Source organism: Herpailurus yagouaroundi, unplaced genomic scaffold, assembly GCF_014898765.1.
Source record: "Herpailurus yagouaroundi ecotype Mexico unplaced genomic scaffold, PumYag 77, whole genome shotgun sequence".
NCBI lineage: Eukaryota > Metazoa > Chordata > Mammalia > Carnivora > Felidae > Herpailurus > Herpailurus yagouaroundi.
The window spans coordinates 96,689,884-96,710,262 of record NW_024412388.1 but is presented as its reverse complement, the minus strand read 5'-3'; the positions used below and the strand labels follow the sequence as shown (position 1 = coordinate 96,710,262).

Sequence of the window (20,379 nt, the reverse complement as noted above, 5' to 3'; positions counted from 1 at the left end):
CTTTCTTTCTTTCTTTCTTTCTTTCTTTCTTTCTTTCTTTCTTTCTTAGTTTGTTTATTTATTTGGGGGGGGCGAGGAGCAGAGAAAGGGGGAGAGAGAATCCCAAGCAGACTCCACACTCAGCACAGAGCCTGACATGGGGCTTGGATGTCCAACTGAGCCACCCAAGTGCCCTTATTTTCCAAAATTTTTAAATGGCCATGATGTCCTCTGTCTTCTTCTGGAGTAGTCAGTCCTTGCTGGGAAGCCATCTCCCAGATCTGCTTGGAATTAATGAGCTGAGGCTCTCTTGCTCAATTGTGTGATTCCACCCCAGCTTCCCCTAGACAGTTGGTTCATGAGCAATGTAATTTGCTTTTGATGTGGAAGGGACTCCTATAGTGTTCTTATTCATGAAGACAAACTGGTCAAAGAGAAAGACTTTCATAAAGAATGTTTTTCTCTGACATAATCCCTTGTAAAACAGAAAATCACTTTATATAAAAGTTCAATTAGGACCAAATACAGTATAAATGGCCTCTGTAACAATTAGACTTGAAATACAGAAGAGCTGAATATGACACTATTTTCTACTGACTTTCCTGGTTCCATGCCAAACATGTCTTGGCTGCAACAGAAGAGTGAGGAGGCTTTTATATCTTGGGGGGAAAAAGAACATAACCACAGTGGGGGCTCTAGAAGGGTGTAGTTGCAATCTGGCACTTTAGCAGAGATTCTGGAAAATGAATGAAGCTCTTTTATAATTATAACTCTGTATGTAGGATCTGGGAACTTTATAATAAATATAACCCTATAACCCTATATAAATGCAACCCTTGCCAATGTGAGCTACTATTTATTTAGCAGCAACAGTGAACCATATGGTTTTATTCAGAGATGCAAGGTTGAAGAACAGATTTTATGTCCAGGAAAAAAAATCTATTTTGAAGGTAAAGAGGGAAAGACAAAGGTAAGCTCTTTTACTTAAACAGAAAGAAAAAAAACCCATCATAACTATTTCAAAATCTTTTCAACCCACTAAGCATGAATTACTAAAGAATAATAAAGGAAGAAAATTAGTAAGCTGCCTTATTAGTCCAAGAAGTCCAACAAGTTGTCAAACAAGAATTATAGAAATTATAACAGTAAAATCTTTATAGGTTACAGAACCCAAACAAATAAATAAAAATAAAAAACAAAAAGCTACTCTACAAATAAAAAGAGAGTTCATTTGAACTTTAAGAATCTTGTATGGCAGTTGCTTTTCTTGAAGGCCTGAAACAGTTTTGACCCCAGCTGCTACTTACTTTATCTAACAATAGACTGCTTCAAGACATATCACTTCTGGCCAAGCTATTCATTTCAACTTAAACTGCATATAGCTCAAGCTTCAGAAGATAACTTTATCACCTCCGAGCCGTATGCAGACTAAACACAACACTTGTGCCTGATTCTGAATGGTATCTTATATCCAAAAGTTCCCTTAATTATAGCTCTTCCTTCTCAAGCTGCTCTTTCAACTTGTCAGAAGCTGCCTAAAGTCACTAACATTGGATCTATGCAGAAAAAATATATTTTAGGAAAACATGTGCAACAAGGACTGACACATCTGTTGACGTTAAAACCAGAAGGCAGTGTGTTGCGGCCACATGAGAATAAGCTGTAAAATTTAGTAATTCACAACATCCACTTTAAAATGTTATGGCAATCTTTTATTTATTTATTTATACTTTTTTAAGTTTATTTATTTATTTTGAGAGAGATAGTGTGGGTGGGGGAGGGGGAGGGGGGTGGGGGTGGGGTGGAATCCCAAGCAGGCTCTGCACTGTCAGCACAGAGCCTGATGTGGGGCTCGAACTCAGTAAACCCTGATATCATGACCTGAGCTGAAATGGAGAGTTGGACACTTAACTGACTGAGCCACCCAGGAGCCCCTTACGGCAATCTTTTAAAGCAACAAATCACAATGGCACCGTCATTTCCTCTATTCAACAAATATTTATTGAGTGTCTATATGTTAGGCACTAAGCTGGGTGCTGAGGGTATAATGATTAGCAAAATGGGCACACAAAAGCTCTACAGGTTTGTGTGGTTTCTGAGGCTGAAAAGCAAAGAGAAGGTAAGGTCAGCCTGATTTTTCCATTAGAGGCAGCCAGCCCCCCACCCCTACCTCAGTTGTGGAAGGGTTGAAGTCCACAAGTTTCTGTAAAAGTCAACTGTAATCTGTAGGGGGAACCGCTTCCTGGAGTCCTCCTGCCCATAGCGGTAGATTCTCAGGTGAGTCTGTTTAACACATTACCAAACTATTGTAGTTTTCTAAAATCTGATTGCTATTTATAATGGCTCCTAGAAAATGCTTTCTGGGTTTTAAAAGGAGCCATCACCATGAACCAAGAGCTTCCTGGTGCAGCCCAGGCAGTGAACTCTTCGGGTTCTAAGCTGATGACGCCTATCCACACGAGAGCCAGGGTCACAGATGAGAACCAAGAGAAAGAAGTGGGAAAACAACAGGCAATAGGAGTGAGGATTGAGGAATGAGCTCAAATTTTCCCCAATTCTTTTTTCTCTTCTCTTCATTGAGCAGATAAACCCGGGATAAAAAATGGGAGGGTGTCCTGGGTTTAACCAGGTTAGGACTACTGGTAACAATGGGATAGGGTTATGAAAAATAGAATAGTTTCCAGCGATATACAGGGAAAGAAAGAAAATTCACCAATAGTGACAAAAGGGAAGGCCTGTGAAGGTGGCAAAAATGAATCACCAGCCAGAGTGAACATTTATATGCAATATGTGCTGACAGGGGAGTCCTTAAAAAACTAGGCACTGTTGAGGGCAAACTAGAGGCATCCATTCATATTATTAGCAACCAATGACCGTTCCTTGGATATGGCATATACAATATGCACTGAAAGAATATACATAAAGGGAAAAAAAAATGAATCCTACACTGTTGGGAGTATTTGCAATGCCGGGCAAATACTTGCAGTGTTACACACCAATACTAGTTATTAATCATTTATTCTTATCTCAGGGAAGGAAGCTTTGCTCCAGAAAGACTAAATGACTTGACCAAAGTCATAGTTCTAATTACTGGTATGGAAGGCAAAGACTCAGGCAATGACCTTTATTATTATTTTTTTTTTTTAATTTTTTTTTTCAACGTTTATTTATTTTTGGGACAGAGAGAGACAGAGCATGAACGGGGGAGGGGCAGAGAGAGAGGGAGACACAGAATCGGAAACAGGCTCCAGGCTCTGAGCCATCAGCCCAGAGCCCGACGCGGGGCTCGAACTCACGGACCGCGAGATCTCGTGACCTGGCTGAAGTCGGACGCTTAACCGACTGCGCCACCCAGGCGCCCCTCAGGCAATGACCTTTAACATATGTGCCTTGGCACGTGTCGAAGCTATAAACGTGATCCCCTGGGAAGCCATGCAAACCAAGACTGAAGTAAGCAGGGAAAGGAAGAGAATATGACCAACTCCATCCCCCCACATCAGAAGGGAATCACCTCATGCACTCTGGAGAGGGAAACCACTGGAAATTACTTATCACACGTTACAAAGCCACAAGGGAAAGCCAACAAACAAAAATCCAATAGTTTTCAGTGATAAACTACCCTAAGGCATATTTATTAGACAGAAATGTCAGTCTTTTTCGGTCAGCCTTGAAAGACAAACTAGCACGTCACTTTAAATTTAATAGCATACAGAAATAACAGGTTTAGATTTTATTTTTATCACAATTATAATTTCAGAATAATCCAAGAAAAGACTACCCAGGTTTGACTAAGTGAACACATTTACTCTTCTATCACTGCAGGAAAGGAAAAGGCAAGCTAGAGAAGAGAAAAGCTATAGCTTTTTGTATGAACTCGACTGAGTGGTTATTGTTAGCTACTCAGGAAATCACCGATTCTCTGAGCCTCCTGGAATGGCAATGAGAAAATTATCTTTGTTGCTATAAAAAATGTCTTCAACAATGGAGGGTGATATGAACACATATGAAATATTAATGCAATATTTAAGAAGGAGCTAGGATAATTTTGAAAAGGGAAAACAACAAAGTACTTCATAAACCTTTTACCAGTGAGCTTCAAAATGTACACTGATAACAGAGAACAAACTGAGGGTTGGTGGGGGTGGGGCAAATGGGTGATGGGCATGAAGGAGGGCACTTGCTGGGATGAGCACTGGGTATCATATGTAAGTGATGAATCACTGGGCTCTACTCCTGAAGCCAGGACTACACTGTATGTTAACTAACTTGAGAAGAAAAAACAAAACAAAACAAAACCAGATGTATATTGATACAAGCTCTAACTACAACTGGAAACTACAAAAATCTTGTTAGATCCTTAGACCGGGTGCATTTTGCAGGGGCTCTGCTCTCTCCAGCATGCTCAAGTCTCTCTCCTATGGTCACTTGTCCTCCTTCTCCTCTTCCTGCTGCTCAGATACTCTTACTGTCTTTTCTTCGCCTCTCCGAGTCTGATCTCAGGACAGATTGGGAAACATTCTTACAGAGGTGTAAGGGATTCACAATACCTGAGTTATACTCCCGTGTATTTTTTCAATTAGACTTTGTTTTTTAGAGCAGTTTTAGGCTTACAGAAAAATTGAGTGGAAAGTAGAGTTTCCATATAACACACACCCACTTCCCTCCCTTGTGTCTTAGCAGATATCACACACTAAAACAAACGAATCCTTCAACAGGGGTCTAGAAAATCCAGAGATGGTCTTCATGGAGTCCTTTATCTCCCAGATATTATACACTGAATTTTGGTATATGGCTGTATATATATGTTTTTAGGAAGCAGGTTTCATCAGGTTCTGAAGCAATTGGCATTCAAAAATGGGTAAGGCCTCTAAGCTAAAAAAATGACGTTCAAGATGCAGACTAAAGGAAATATTTTGGAGTCAGAAAGGCCTTACCAGTGTCCCTAAAATCATACCATGCAAGGTAGCTGCGGGAGCAAGTATCAGTATGTATATCCAGGCCTCTAACTTCAACAGGGGCTATAGAAATACCTTGGTTAAAGAAATTACAACCAATGCAATGACTTTCAAAACATACGATGACCTCTTTTTTTCTTTTAACATACCTTTAAAGCCTCTATCACAAGGTCCCTTGCTTCAAGCTCTCCTTCAAGAATACTGAATAGTGTTAGGAGTTCAGGCTTGCTGAGTTTTTCCAGATTCATCCTGAAAGCCTAAAACAAAGACAATGATCAGACAATCTCCAGAAGACAGAGTTGGTTTGATACGGCTAAGGAAAAAAAATCAAGTGAGTCACACAAGGAAAGAGCCACAATCACAGCATAAAATGCCTTAAGGCAGCAAATGGTTAGAATTAAGTTTAAAAAAAAATGGGAGCTTTCTGATGTTAATCATAAACTGAGCAGTAAGAGAAAATAAAATTCACCTTAAGTATGAATTTCGTCATCACTCACAAGGATCAATTTTCCATCATTTTTCCTCCAGGCATATTTACAAACATCCTGGGAGGTCTCAGAAAGAATTAGTCACTAGTTTTGTTCACCAGAAGTGCAGGTAAAATTGTGTTACAGTGAATACTATTTCACCGAAAAATTGTTAGAGCATGAAAATATTTCTCAGTTTTAGATAACCGAATTCCTAAACTGTATATAAAACATTCTGGCATCCCTCTGAAGTTGGTTGAAATGAAATTTAAGCGAAGAGAATGTCCGGTGGCAGTATGGGAGAAATTTTTCTTTTAAACTGTCTGTTTACTTTCACAGGGAACCTCAGTGCAACCGTATACAAATACACTTTTACGTAGTTTCTCAAAATATATTGTCGTTTAAACATCTTCATTGGACAGGCTACTACTAACTGAATTTATCTGACTCCCCAAGTTCCCGTTTCTGTGAAGTTCTGCATCTTTTGAGACATGTTAAATGGCAAACCGCATAGCACAAACTCAATCTTTTCCACAAGATTAATTTCTCAAAAGCCACATATAGACAGAAGTTAGACTGCCAGACAATTTTCAAAGGGTCTTCTGACAGGGTGCACAGTGAGATACATTTTTGAACTTCCAAAGCTGAGTAAATACTCCTTTCCTTCTTCTGTATTGTACTTGCAAATTGTCACTTCCATATAGTTTTCTTTAAAGGGAATTGCAACATGACAAGTTCACACACCCTCCCGTAATTCCCAACTCTTATGAGCACATTAAATTTTAGGAGGCACACAAAAGAGTCATTGATTCCTTCCAGACCTACTGCCTCTAAGTGCAGGAAAGCATGTAGGAAAGGCACACTTCACTGTGTTGTCAGATTATGTTCCAGGACATGCTGTACAAATCTTTTGCCACACGGCAAAATATGTTCAATCAAACTTCCGCTCTGCTGACTTTCTAACTACTGAGTTTTAGCAACTAGTGAGTGATCCTCACTTCAGCATTACAGAAGACATCTCACAACAGGTATTTTACAAATAAATAAAAACAAAAACAAAACCCCACACCTAATAAAGCTACACTTAATTTAAGCTATGTCGGAAAGAGGGGCGCCTGGGTGGCTCAGTTGTTTAAGTGTCCGACTTTGGCTCAGGTCATGATCTCATGGTTTGTGTGTTCGAGCCTCACGTCAGGCTCTGTGCTGACAGCTTGCTCAGAGCCCAGAGCCTGCTCTGGATTCTGTCTCCCTTTCTCTCTGCCCCTCCCCGGCTCACACTCTGTCTCTGTCTCTCTCAAAAATAAATAAACATTAAAAAAAAATTAAAAAAAAAGATATGTTGGAAAGAGCATGCAGCTTTGCAGACAGATGGGATGTCAGGTCTGCATCTTCAAGTCTGCATCTTCTAGTTGTGGGATTTCTTTTTCTTTTCTTTTTTTTTTTTTTACGTTTATTTATTTTTGAGAGATAAGAGAGAGACAGAGCGTAAGTGGGGGAGGAGCAGAGAGAGAAGGAGACAGAGAATCCAAAGCAGGATCCAGGCTGAGTTGTCAGCACAGAGCCCGACGCGGGGCTCGAACTCAAAAATCAGTTGAGTCACACTGGTTTCTTAGATAAAACCCTTCCCCCTCTTCCTGAAGGTTTCATATTTTAATATCTCAGAAATTATAAAGCAAAGGGAAAATCTCATCATTTTAAGCCCATCCTCTTCCCTCCCATGATGTTCAGCAGAATAATGGGCATCTGTGAAGGTACTCTGTAAATACCAACTACACTGAGTAAATCAACTGGATGGAGAAGCACCAAAGTAAAGATGATGGTGTTCAGACATATTCTTTTTTCCTTCAGTATTTTTGTAGTCCTTAAATACTCTTATTTAGAGATCTAAAACTGGGGCTTAAGGAAGCAATGTGATGTGAGTAAAGCATGACAGACGGGGGGGCGGGGTGAGGAGTATAGAATTTTAGTCTGAGCTCTGCTACTAAGCAACTCTGTGGCTTTGAGGACAAAAAGTACCCAGTTAGACTGGCACGCAGTCTCCTCACAGGTAAAATCAGCCTAGATAATCTCTGAAGTCCTTCTTGGTTCCATTTAAGCTTTCATGGGTAAAAATCAAGAATTGTTAGAGAATCCAATGAACTAAGACTAAAGTGAATATACAAAGAACTAAAACCGACTGTACCTAAATCAAAGTCTTGGATCTGCTGTAATAAATACACATCCTCATAAAGGAGTAAAATTGAAACACTCTTTAGAGCCACTTTAATTATAAAGGAGTCCAGCCCTGACAAGAAAAAAATTCCATTCTTTGTCCATGGTATAAAGAATAATATTCTTGTTATCTACATTTATAAATCACTTCTGCACACAAATTTCAATATCTGGCACATCCTGCCAATATGTGCCCATTCACCCAGCTTAGTGTCTACATGAAGTGAAGACAATGCAAATCTGACACAGGAGGAAGAAAAGGGCCACAGCTATGTGACTGAAAAGCAATAGGTCTGTTTGTACATGTTCCCATAACCTTTCTTTATCAATATTAAAATTCAACAGTTCTTTGCTGTTCTTTATTATTTGAATCTAATCTCAATACACAAGACATCATGATAAATTTAATGTATGAAAGATAGTAAAACCGTACTGTTGCAGGATGACGGTGATATTCCTGGGAGTGGGGATGGAAGTGGGGGTGGGGGGGGGTGATACTGACCTGATAATCGGTGGTCACACTTTAGTCCTCAAGTATAAATTCTCAAGGTTTTCTTCAGTTAAAATTTGGGAAAATTGACAAATATACTCAAAATGTCATCAGCATGGTGGAAAAGTGTCCAATGCTGCAAAACAATAAGAAATTTATTGTCTATGTGACCATACTATAAACGATTTGATAAATCCCATGAATGTCAACTGTCACTGCAGCTGGTAAGGCCTGACAGGTGTAGGTTGACACAGAAAGAAGAAAATAGCCACTTCTTCAAGTTGAGGCTGAGTAATATAGGAAACATACCATGAATCTCACTTCCCTTTTGCAATTATCATTAGGGAAGGTGAGGGCTTTCAAAATCTTTTTTTTAATGTTTATTTATTTTGAGAGAGAGTGCACGCGAGTGGGGGAGATGCAGAGAATGAGGGAGAGAATCCGAAGAGGGCTCTTTGCTGACGCAGGGAGGGGGAACTCAATCTCATGACCTCATGACCTGAGCCCAAATCAAGAGTCAGACACTTAACCAACTGAGCCACCTAGGCACCCTCAAAATCTTTTTTACTTTAAAATGTCCACTGCTGTTTCAAGGACTAACTTATGAATGTCCTAGAAGAGAAAAGACAGTCTCCCTGAATTGACAAAAGCCTATTTGCTTAAATCGCCATGATTTATGCACAATATGCTCAGAGAAAAATAACATAATTACAACCGAACTTTTCAAACTGCTAAATTTGTGTAAGGTTCACGCTTATCCCCTCACCTCCTGCTAATCAGTGCACAAACAAATCAACCTGTCACCACCTGGACTTTGTCTGTAAGGCTAATGACTCATCCCAGCTCCTACTTTTTGTTTCTTTTTTCAAACATTAGGTGTTGAATTATATGCAAACTTTTGGTGTATGTTTTCCTAATAGTATATCAGACCCAGCAAGCTTTTAAAAAAAAATGATAGGCTTTAAATTTTATTTGATAAACCATAATTTTTGTCTTGAACTTTACGGCACTCAGTCTTAAATGAAACTCCAGTTTCTGCCTAATATATAAATTACGTGGCCCAAGACTTTCAGAAAAAGGCTGCTGCTAGCTCCAAACTAATCATCAGAAATCTGATTGCCAGATTTTTGGCATGCCATATTGTAGTCTACAGACATGCTCTCTACTTGTTTTCTAAATGAGCTGTTACTTGTCACTGTCATCATCCATTAAGTGACTTTGAAAGACAAGATCATTTCAACCAGATGCTCAGCTCATTCCTTCCATTTGAATCTCTCCAAGATGCAACTTTCCTTAGAGTTTAGTGGCAGATATGTTTGTCTAAGGAACACTACAGTCTATAAACTTGAAATAAAAACCAATGGTGGACAAGTTGTCTGGATACATTATCATATGCTGTGGTACAGCATACTAGCTGTAGCTATTATATTAAGCTTTATAGTTTTCTCAGTTAAAAAATAAATACAGGGGCAACTGGCTGGCTCAGTTGATACAGCATGTGACTCTTGATCTCAAGGTTGTGGGTTCAAGCCCCACGTTGGGTGTGGGGCCTACTTAAAATAATAATAAAATAAAATAAATTTAAAAATATAAATATATATATAAGAAAAAAAGATAAATGATACATATTTTAAGACCCTGGAAAAATAAGCCTATTTATGGGATAGGTACGAAACTTATTTTTAGGGTTATCAATAAGTGATTTCAAACATCAGTTTTGCCCAGAGGACCATTCGGTCTGTTCACATGCTACTTTCCATCAAGTGAGGGCCAACAGGAGTGCAGGAGTCTTCTCCACAAACTTTTATGTGCCAACAGTCACAAGGGCTGTGGCTCTCAAGAAGGGCACCCTCATCCACCACTGAACTTCCTAAATGGCACTGCCGATTTTGCCCTGAAGGTGCATTGCCGTGGCTTGGGCTCTGTTCATTTTATTCTGACCTTTTCCCTTCCCTGGATAATGCCCAAGCTCCATTCATTCTAGTTCTGGTTGTTCCTTCTCCTTCTTGAGGAGGTCCCAGCTTTTGCTCTGGAACTCTGAATGAATCCTCCAGGAGAGCAGGCATTGTTGCCTCTTCACCACAGAGATTGGTTGGCAGAAAAAGAAACACCCCAAACAATCTCTATAGCTGTGTAAGCAGTAGGGCAGGGTGGAGTGGAACACAAGAGGGATGTTTGTCTATCTAGTATCAGGGCGTGTGTATGTCTTTATGTGGAACCGAAGGCTTGATTTCTAAATGGTGAATGATATGGGGCATAAAAGAGGGAAAACAACATTTTTGGATGAGTCTTAGATATTTCTGGATATAGAAACACCTAAAAAAATCTACACAGATCTGTTTTCTTTTTTTTTTTCCTTAAGTCAACTTGTCTGGTATAAAAAACAAATCAGTTGTTTTACCCAGAAAACCATGCTTGCAACACTGGATAAAAATCACTTCTTTATTTTATACTCAGATGTCAAATTGAAGAAATTCATACTTGGGCTACAACTGACTGGGATTCAAGCCATTTAGTAAGTTTTTAGTATTAGCAATAAGATATGAGCAAAGATATAAAGCAAATTTGCTTCAATTATGTAAGGATTTTCACATACATATCAGCTAGGCCAAGGAGGCCAATTAATTCTTAAAATTCAGAGTCAACACTGCCACACAAAATGGGTGTTTTTTTGACAGCTTTCCACTAGATAATGTACTTCCTTAAAAACCCAGAATATATGGAATTTAAAAAATCAAATGAACATGTCCTATTTATAAACATTCAATCTAAATATGGACAAAAATGCACTGCTATTTTTAAAAATGTATCCAAAGCATCCTATTATCTGGGGGTGGAAGGCGTTGACATATTACCTTGACTATCTCAAAAAGATTGAGGTTTCTCCAGCCTCTGGCGCTTCTGGTTTTCCAGAAGTGTTATTTATGCATCTGGGGATAAGAGTGTGATACCTCTCATTCCACTTTTGGCATTTTAGGATTAGGCTAGGGGAGAAAAACATGTCAAAATACTATTAGAAGATAATTTTCTGACCTAGAAAGCATATCTTTTGTACATTTACCTAAGAGAGCTGTTTTTGCTATTATTATTTACAAAGATTCTAAAACCAAGGCATAAAAACAAATCTCATTTTATTGAATTCTACAGCACTAAGCAATATAAGCTTTACTACATATGTCAAATCAATCTTTCAGTTGAAGATAAACGATATTCCGGCCTATTTGGATCCTTACGTGTCTATGTGTTACAATTTAAATGTTTGGACTAAATTGGGTGCCTGCCCTCATTCATATATTGAAGTCCTGATCTCCAGGCACCTCCGAATGTGATGCATTTGGAGATAGGGTCCTTAAAGAGGTAATTAAGTTTAAATGAAGTTATTAGGGTGGACCATAATCTAATAGGGCTGTGTCTTTATAAGAGGAGGAAATTTGGACACAAACATGGGACAGGGAAAGACCACGTGAAGATGCAGGTGGAAGATGGCCATCTCCGAGTCAAAGACAGAGGCCTCAGAAGAAACCAATCCTGCTGACACATTGATTTCTGACTTCTAGCCTCCGGGAATGTGAGACAATAAATTTCTATTGTTTAAGCCAGCTGCTCTGTGGGACCTTGCTATGGTGGCCAGAGCAAACTACTGCAACATGCACTTTTAAACGCTATTGGAACGGCTAGATCTAAGACTTCCCCTTACCGGGAGAGTGCTGGAACATATTGCTCAGAATGCCTTTTGTTTGTCCTATTGCTATCAATTTGCTTTTTCCAGCCACACTATAGACAGTGTTCTATAAAACAGGATGGTTTTGAAACAGTTTCGGAAAATACAAATTTCAGGATCCTGAAATGTAATATGAATAACGCACTTAGAAACTGCAACAGTGCTAAGGGATCAAGATGCTTGTGTATCCAATACTGTCAATATAGACTTTGAAGCAGGCCTCAAGAAACCAGTTCTGGGTCAACATTTAAATATACTTTCAGTTCTCTATTCAAACACATTCTATTCAAAGCAGATTCTAGGATACCAGATTTTCTGGATTTATGCTTGGTACAGAAATGAATGATATAATTGAGCCTATTGATGTTGATCACCACCACCTCAGAGTTTTATAGCATAGTTTTCTAAGAAGAATTCAAGCAGGAATAGTAATAACAAAAAAGACAAACATTTATTGAGCTAAATAAAAACAAAACAGAAAAGATAAACATTAATGTGTTCCAGGCAGTGTTGCAAGTACTTGACGCAAATTAATTCAATCCTCACAACAAGCTTGGATGATAGATGCTATAACCATCGTCAACACCCCCCCCCCCATTTTATAGATTGGAAAAGTGAGGCACAGAGGCTAAATAACTTGCTCAAAGTCTCAGATCTAGTATGTGGCAGAAATCGGACTTGAACCCAAGGTAATTGGATTCCAGGGCCTTCCTTAGTAACTACTGCTACTTGGTAACCATCATTCACATCTGATCTCATTTTATCAGCTTTAGGAATTGTGTGGTAGAAAAACCTCAGCCAAAATGAGATTCACAAAGCTGGAAGGGACCTGAGAAATAATCTAATTCAGCATTCTCCATTTTACAGATGAAAACTGAGGCCAGGGTTGTTAAGTGACTTACTGAAGATTATAGTTACACAGTAAAAGTAGGTCTAACACTTATGTCTTTTTAAGGTCCAGTCTAATCCACTTTCTGGGACACCATGATGATATCAGGTTTTTGTTTTGTTTAGCTCTAAGACTTAGGCATCTCTAGTTGTATCTCTCTGTGTGTGAATGTCTGTCTCTTTATCTCACTATGTGTACATGTCTATTTCTCTCACTGTCTCTCTTATTTCTTGCCAACAAGATTTATATGTATATTGAGGAAAAGAAGGATGTGGCTCATGCCCATAAACAAACATTCAAACATCTCTTCCCCAAAACGAGGACGTTTAGCACAAGGCTATTAAAAACAAGTCTGTCTACCTGGCTATCTGTTTACACCCTTTCAAGTACTCTCGTCTGAGACAAGACCGAACCAGAAGAACTACATTAGTTAAGCTACTGGAATGTATGTTAATGAAAATGAATAATAGATTTTATGTTAATATTTTGCATTAAAAAGTATGTCATTTAACATTAGAAAAATACCAGAAGCATGAAGTATATTTGTATATTTGTAAGTATATGTCACTTGGCTTTCTTTAGTTAAAATGAAATTATAACATGATTTCATTGACATATGTATGTGTATCTGTCTGTATTATCTATGTCCATCATTCCCCTAAATTTTTGTTTTTCTGAAATAATGCCACCGTGAGTCGTAAAATACCACAATGAAGGAAAAATAACATATAGATTGATTTTCTTTCCAGTAAAATGATTCATGGGCCACAATTCCAGGAGCAGCCTGAAATGCAAAAACCCTTCATATGTCAATGTAGAAGGAAGTCATGGACTCCATCAGGATTCCAAACTGGAAAGAAACAGAATGTATAGTATGGAGGATGAACCAGAAAACAGTTAAGGGATTTGTGTTGTAGCCATGCCCATAACCCGCCTCTCTGGGAACTGCAAAAAATCCCACAATGAATATTATAACTGATGGTGGTTTTTTTACTTTTTAAATTCTGATTTCCAAATTTTTTTAATGTTTATTTTTGAGAGAGAGAGAGAGAGAGGGGAGGGGGCAGAGAGGGAGGCAGAGAACCCAAAGCAGGCTCTGCACTGTCAGCGCAAAGCCCAGAGTGGGGCCTGAACCCATGAACCCCTGAGATCATGACCTGAATTGAGGTTGACCACTCAACTGACTGAGCTACCCAGGCACCCCTTAAAGTGTCTTCTAAATCAGAGATCATTGATTTTATTTTTTTGTTTGCTTGTTTTTTGTTTTGTTTTGGGGGGGGGTTTAAAAAATTTAACAATTTGGTATCAGCTGAAAATTACCAACAACAGACCGAGCAATTGTTCTTTGCTCCAAAGTTCTTCAGGGACAGTAATTCTCCTAAGAGGCAGCATGTCAGTGAAAAGCTGCATGCGCTTTGGAATATGACACGCCCAGGTTTGCATCCTGGCTCTGCTACTTCATAGTACCTCGATCCACTTAACCTTTGAATTTGTTCTTCATCTATAAAATGGGATGACACCACCGACTCTAACAGGATACTGAACAGTTAAAATGAGTGACTGGTCAGTTCTCATCCCTGGAGTACATATTTGGTTTCATCAGCAAGGATAATGAAGTTTTCCTTTTGCGATGAGTTGCCAGTTTCTATCATTCGTGTTGTCTAATTTAGAAATCAAAAACAAGTTTACTCCTGACTTGGCAGGTTGATTTGCTCCAGGAAGGAGATGGCCTGGCCAGTTTCTGGGAAAGTCTGGGAGAGACACGGTTCAGGCCAATGGTTATCTCCATACTTGGGCAAAGAAAAGGACATTCTTCTGCCTACACTAGCTTTTTGTGACTTCCAGACACAGGTGAAAACCGTATCTTTGCTTCCACAGAATCTGTATAGCTTTTAATTAAGTCACAACACATTTTTAAAAGTTTATTTATTTATTTATTTTTGAGACAGAGAGAGCAAGCAGGGAGGAGCAAAAAGAGAGGGAGAGAGAGAATCCCAAGCTGATGTGGGGCTCAAACTCATGAAACATGAGACCATGACCTGAGCTGAAATCAAGAGTCAGACAACACCTAACTGACTGAACCAGGCTCCCCTAACCAAGTCACAATTTTAACTTAATGACTGAGAAATTGATTTTCTAAACATATCACAGCTATTTTTTACATTATATTAAATGCATAGTACATATGTATCTATATCCATAGACCAGGAGCAGTTATCACATTCAACTGTTCTGTTTATATATCTGTCTTCTTAAGACTTTGCTCTCTTAGACAAATCCTCTGTCCTAATCAACTTGATGAAACTTAGCACCTAGCAGTGTGGTTCTCAGGGGTATTAAAAAAATGCTAGTTGGAAAAGAAATGTACAGCATAGTACCTTGAATTACAGCCAACAAGACTGGACTTTCTCTTTTAGCAAATGAGAAGCCAGTAAACATTTTTAACCAGGTGAGTATCATAGTGAAAGCATAGTTTTAGGAAGGTTAAGGCTTGAAGGACAGAGCTGATTTGATGTATGGGAAACTGGAAACAGGAAAAGTAGGCAGGAGAAAACTTTAACAGCATAGGTATGAGGCTAAAACGTGTGAACTAGGATGGTAGCAGTAAGGATGCACGAGAAATACCGATGCGAGAGACTCCATGCAGGATTTACAGTAACTTGGTACTGGCTCCACTTAAGGAGGTGAGAGGGGAAATAATCCCAGATCAGCTGAGCTTGTAGACTGTCTGACTCGAATAATGACACCATTAACACAAACAGGGATGTTAGAAAAGGAACTGGTTTTGGGGGAAAATGATGACTGATATGAGGCATGCTGAATAAGAAGTTAATTATTCAGTAAACTTCCCAAGAGGAACAAATGCGTTAAGAGTCAGTGTGGTGAAAGCTAAAGGTCTACAAGTGAAGTCTTTAGGGGGTAAAGCCTTTTAAGAAAATTTCTTCTGTGCCTTCAATTTAAGAACAAGAGGCAATAGGAAGAAACTGATACATCAGACTAGACCTAATCATTTTTGTACCCCCAAATATTAGATCGCTGAAGAACCAGACTGGTTCTGTCGTTACTCCTGTACCACCTGCCCCAACAGTAAGGACTAGTTAGCAGAAATGGAGAGATAGGGCACCCCTACCTTCCACACCTCCCCACAACAAAGTTAGTGCTTCTCTCTTCTTTCTGCAACTTACCTGTCACTTACCCTTCCTTCTTCTCTCCTTTATAACTTAGAGTTCCTATCTCTTGTTAAAACAGTTCCTGGCTCCTCCTGGCTCTCGCCAGTCCTGGGATGGCAGACCCATAGAACTCTTCAGCCTCACCCTCCCCAAGCAGCTTTATGCAAAGGACCCAAGCAGATGCTCTCAAGGCTCAGGGTCAGAAGGGGGAGGGGGGGGGGTTGGTGTGTGTAAACCCTGTCATCCTGTGCTGTCCTATTTTCCTTTCTGGTTTCTACTGAACTCAGTAACAATTAAGGATAACATTCTTTGTGGCTCGGCAAGTCAGAAAGGATTCATTGAGCAGAAGGGATACATTTAGATTGGGAACTCTGGCTTTGGACCTGAAATACAGACTTTGGAAATACTTGGCAGGGAGGAACCATATTACTGCATTCTCTACTTCAATGCCTGCTTGTAGTCCTGTTTTCCTCAACCCACACACCCCTGTCCTGGATTCCCCCCACCTCCACTCTTAACTGCCGTCCATTGTTTCTTCTCACCTGCTCCTAGGATTGCTCCTTACTTTGGGGGACAATGGGAAAGTTGTCTTCAGAAGGCAAAAACCACTTTTGATCAAAATTACCACGGAAAATCCTTTAAATCTCACAGAAGGTACAACCCTGTATCGTCACAATGTCCACAAAACCACGTATATGACTCTGAGGATGGAGGCACTTAAGACTGTAGAGTTTGGAGTGTGACAATGGACAATTCAGAGAAGACACCAGATGGTTGAATCCCTTGCCTTTCTTTTTCTCGGGCCCGAAAAACTCAAGAAAGGTAATTTGCGTGACAAAATTATGAAACCCAGACTCTATGAGACAGACACACACACACTCTCCTAAAAATCCTTGCATCAGATGTTTGAGATCATGACACGTATAAGCTTTGTTTCTCTCAACTCAGGAATCTTAGCTATATATCGAAATACTTAAAACCAACCGAATGAAAACTAAAATCATACACAAATTCTTCACCTTTGCTAAAATGCTAAGGGAGTAAAAGAATGTTTAATATTAAATTCTGTAACTCACAGGAAAGTGCTAAAAATGACAGCAGTAACACCTACTAATATTGTGTGCTTCCTACATGCCAGGGACCTTGCTCTGTGATATATATATCATACATATATATGATACATAGGATATATATATGTATATGATATATATATATATATATATATATATATATATATATATATATATAAAATTAGTTCATGTAAACCTTAAAAAAAAACCTCTAAAAATTATTTCTATGTCGCAGTTGAGGAAAATGGGATATGGTGAGATAGAAAACTCTGCCTTTGCCTGGGTCACAGAGTAAAAGAGCCAAAGAGTTGGGATTTGAACCCAGGTTTGCCTTTGGAGTCTGTGCTGTCAATTTCCATACTCCATGGCCTCACAATAAATAAGCCATTTTCTCACTGAAATGCTCTGAACTGAAACTTAGAGGATGTGATCTTTAGTTATTAGCAGCAAACATTCAGGAAATAAGAAAAAATAGCCTTTAGAAACAAGCTGACAAGCCATTCTGGGGTCAACCACCACAGACGGGACAGATTTCCTCTAGAAACAAACAAATAAATAAATCCCTGCTTCTCATATCATGCCACCAAACACCAATTCAATGGCAATCCCTCGAAACACCACTCTACTCCACTCAGAAAAGCCAAGAATTCCAATCCTGTTCTGCAAATTAACTGGTAGCACTGCAAACATGATTTTGCCAAGACAAAAATCCACTGTAGACTGAACACATTATGCCCCCTATAATCAGTTTGCATGATTCTTTTATTTATTTACTTATTTATTTTAAGAGAGAGCACACGCATGCGTGGCAGAGAGAGGGAGACAGAGGATCCGAAGCAGGCTCTGCACTGACAGAGCAGAGCCTGATGTGGGGCTTAAACTCCCGAACTACAAGGTCACGACCTACGCTGAAGCCAGACGGTTAGCTTAACTGACTGAACCACCCACCCAGGCACCCAAGTCTGCAGGATTCCATTCAGGAACCCAATACTATTTGTGTCCCTATTCATGTATTTAGGGCTAGTTCAGAAAAGCACAAAATCAACTAAAAATTCACTTAAAAAAATTCCCAAAGTAGCTCAGTAACTTGTCAAAATCAAACACTCAGAACCTGTTCTTAAAAAACAGCAATCAGTTCCTAGCGTGCGCTCTTAAATTTACCTCATTCCACTCAGGTCAGATTCTTAGAAAAATAAAATCCTAAAATGACTAGCAGTGATTACATTAGCAAGTCTGCTTCAAATTTCATTACAGCAAAATTATACATGTAAACATCAGACATTTTCATATAGGAAATTCAGCATTTTAAAGTCACTTAAGATACGGGAGTTTCATAAGACATCAGATAGGGAAAATAAAGTTACATCAAGGCAAAAAGAAGTGGGCTGCTTATACTAAGTTTATACCTTATCAGTAATTTGTCTTTCTAATCTACCCTAAGGGGACTGCTTCAAACTAAATTCAACAAACACTTATTAAGTCAAACTATGTCCCAGGCACAGGGAAAGACACAAAGCTTTTAAAAAAAATTACTACTACCTGCTCTCAAAGAATTTATAATTTAGTGACACAGATTGGACATATACATAAGTATCCTCTGCGTACAATGTTTTTCTTCACCTAATGACCAAACAGTTGTTGAAAAAGGCAGAGGAAGGATTTCCAAGACCCAAACATGTATCAGACGGGTCTTGCTTATTATGCCAAATAATCAAAGAGAATTATTTGCTCTTTCCTCTCTCTCATTAAGGCCCTGGTAATCACCCCTGCTTTGGTTTCTTTAGTCTCTTACCTTAGTGTATTTTCTGTTCTCCACTCATGTAATAAGATATATCTTTTTGGGATTTCCTGTTCTGCTTTTAGCTTTTTCCGCTGCTATTGCTGGGGGCCCGTGTCTTACCCTCCTATCGCAGTACACTTTGTGTTTGCTGGGGTGACCTACCACACAGTTTTTTCTTTGTGCTTTTTTATTGGAGATCTGGAAACAATCACGGAACAGATCTGTGAGCACTAAGAGTGGCTCTGAAAACTTCGAATCTAACTATTGAAAACTAATAATCTTCCGGAAGTCTACCTTCAGAAAGTCTAATCAGGAAGGTAAGAGACGGCGTTATAATTGCCTGCTATGATTCCAACTCCTTGCATCTCATTGCTATGAGCCTGGCTACAGAGAACAGTAGTAAGATGGACTTCAGAATGAGAGCAAAACAATGTTAAAAAATACAGCAAATATTAATACCTGGAAGTGCTACCAATAGATGATTACTGGGGATTCATTGTCATTAACATCAGGCTAAAATCATCCATATTTTGCACCTGCTGAAATGAAGGTCAACTTGACAAAGCCTTTATGAGCACAATACAGAGACACTTCTTGGTTGTTACAAGTATGTAAATAGCCGGAATTAACCTTGCTTTTAATTATCCTGATCTCTGAGATTTAAAACTTGCTCTTACTTTTCATCCGCTAAATGTTGGTAGGTGATACTGGTCTTGTAAAACCAATCAACAACATCATGTATGTATCAGTTTCCCCTGGAGGGAAAAACCCACCATAAAAGAAGGGCTAGAGAGTAACCAAAGGCCTAGGGACCGGATTAATCATAAACCTAGATGGCTGAACCTGAATTTTCCTCAAACACTTCCTGTCTTTTGTTTCAACAGAACTACACCTTCAAGGTTAACTGCAGTCTCCCTGAGCAATGGACCAGCCCACCCTAGAGTGGGAAACACTTATTCCTAATCCAATGCTCTTTATTTACTTATCGACACTGTTTTAACAGAAAACACGCTCCTATTCACTGACAGTCAAACAATATACACTGCATTCTACCCACGAAAGGCCAACTCTGCAGATATCCAACACACCCACCTCAATGTTAAACATAAAAGGATGGTTTTTCCTCAAGTTCCTAGGGCAGATACAGGATAGAAAGCAAAAATGAAACGCAACCCAAACCTAAAAAACCCTCGGAAGTTAGGTTCTCCTTCAAGGAACAGACTGAGGGAACCTTCCACTGAGGGAAGGTACCTTTAAGGGTGATGGGGAAGTGGGGAGTTACTATTTCTCCTTCCTCCAGAGTCTAGAACAGTCCCAAAGCGGGTGAGCTCTCGATCCCTGCGCCCCCCACCCCCACCCCGGGAACAGAGGATCCGAGGGGCTTCAGGAGGAGGGCTGAGGATCAGAGAATGGGGGATGGGAAGAACTGAAGTGGGAGAAGGCCGCTTCGTCTCTCAGAGCTGGTTGTCTAGGTCGGATCTTGATTTCTGCTTCGCTCACTTCTCTTTTTTGGAAAACAGTGATTTTATTTTACGCATGAAACTAGCTCTGATCCCACTCTAGCGAGCAGGGACAAGTGTAGGGAGGGATGTCTGGCCTCCCGGGGATACAAAATGGGGGCGGGGGCGGCGGCGGCAGCCTAGAGAA

The 20,379-nt window shown here is 39.5% G+C and overlaps 1 protein-coding gene and 1 long non-coding RNA gene across 5 annotated transcripts in view; one reads left to right on the top strand and one right to left on the bottom strand.

Moving 5' to 3' along the window:
- The window catches only part of LOC121027692 (uncharacterized), a 145,727-nt gene that overhangs the window by 17,813 nt on the left and 107,535 nt on the right, over positions 1–20,379 (top strand). Inside the window, exon 1 of one of the 3 annotated variants that reach the window (XR_005788871.1) lies at positions 18,912–19,049. The exons of 1 other annotated variant lie outside the window; for it this stretch is intronic. This is a non-coding gene — a long non-coding RNA (uncharacterized LOC121027692). Of the gene's footprint in view, positions 1–18,911; positions 19,050–20,379 lie in introns of those variants that run through there. One more of the 3 variants, XR_005788870.1, reaches the window with a different exon arrangement.
- CTTNBP2NL (CTTNBP2 N-terminal like) overlaps positions 1–20,379 on the bottom strand; it is a 50,348-nt gene that overhangs the window by 29,594 nt on the left and 375 nt on the right. The window contains exons 1-3 of one of the 2 annotated variants that reach the window (XM_040471308.1): positions 10,958–11,257; positions 8,115–8,238; positions 5,084–5,191 (exon numbers count right to left, since the gene is read on the bottom strand). In XM_040471308.1, the coding sequence (XP_040327242.1) occupies positions 5,084–5,182 (99 nt within the window). In that variant the 5' untranslated portion in view covers positions 5,183–5,191; positions 8,115–8,238; positions 10,958–11,257. Of the gene's footprint in view, positions 1–5,083; positions 5,192–8,114; positions 8,239–10,957; positions 11,258–20,379 lie in introns of those variants that run through there. The other variant, XM_040471306.1, reaches the window with a different exon arrangement.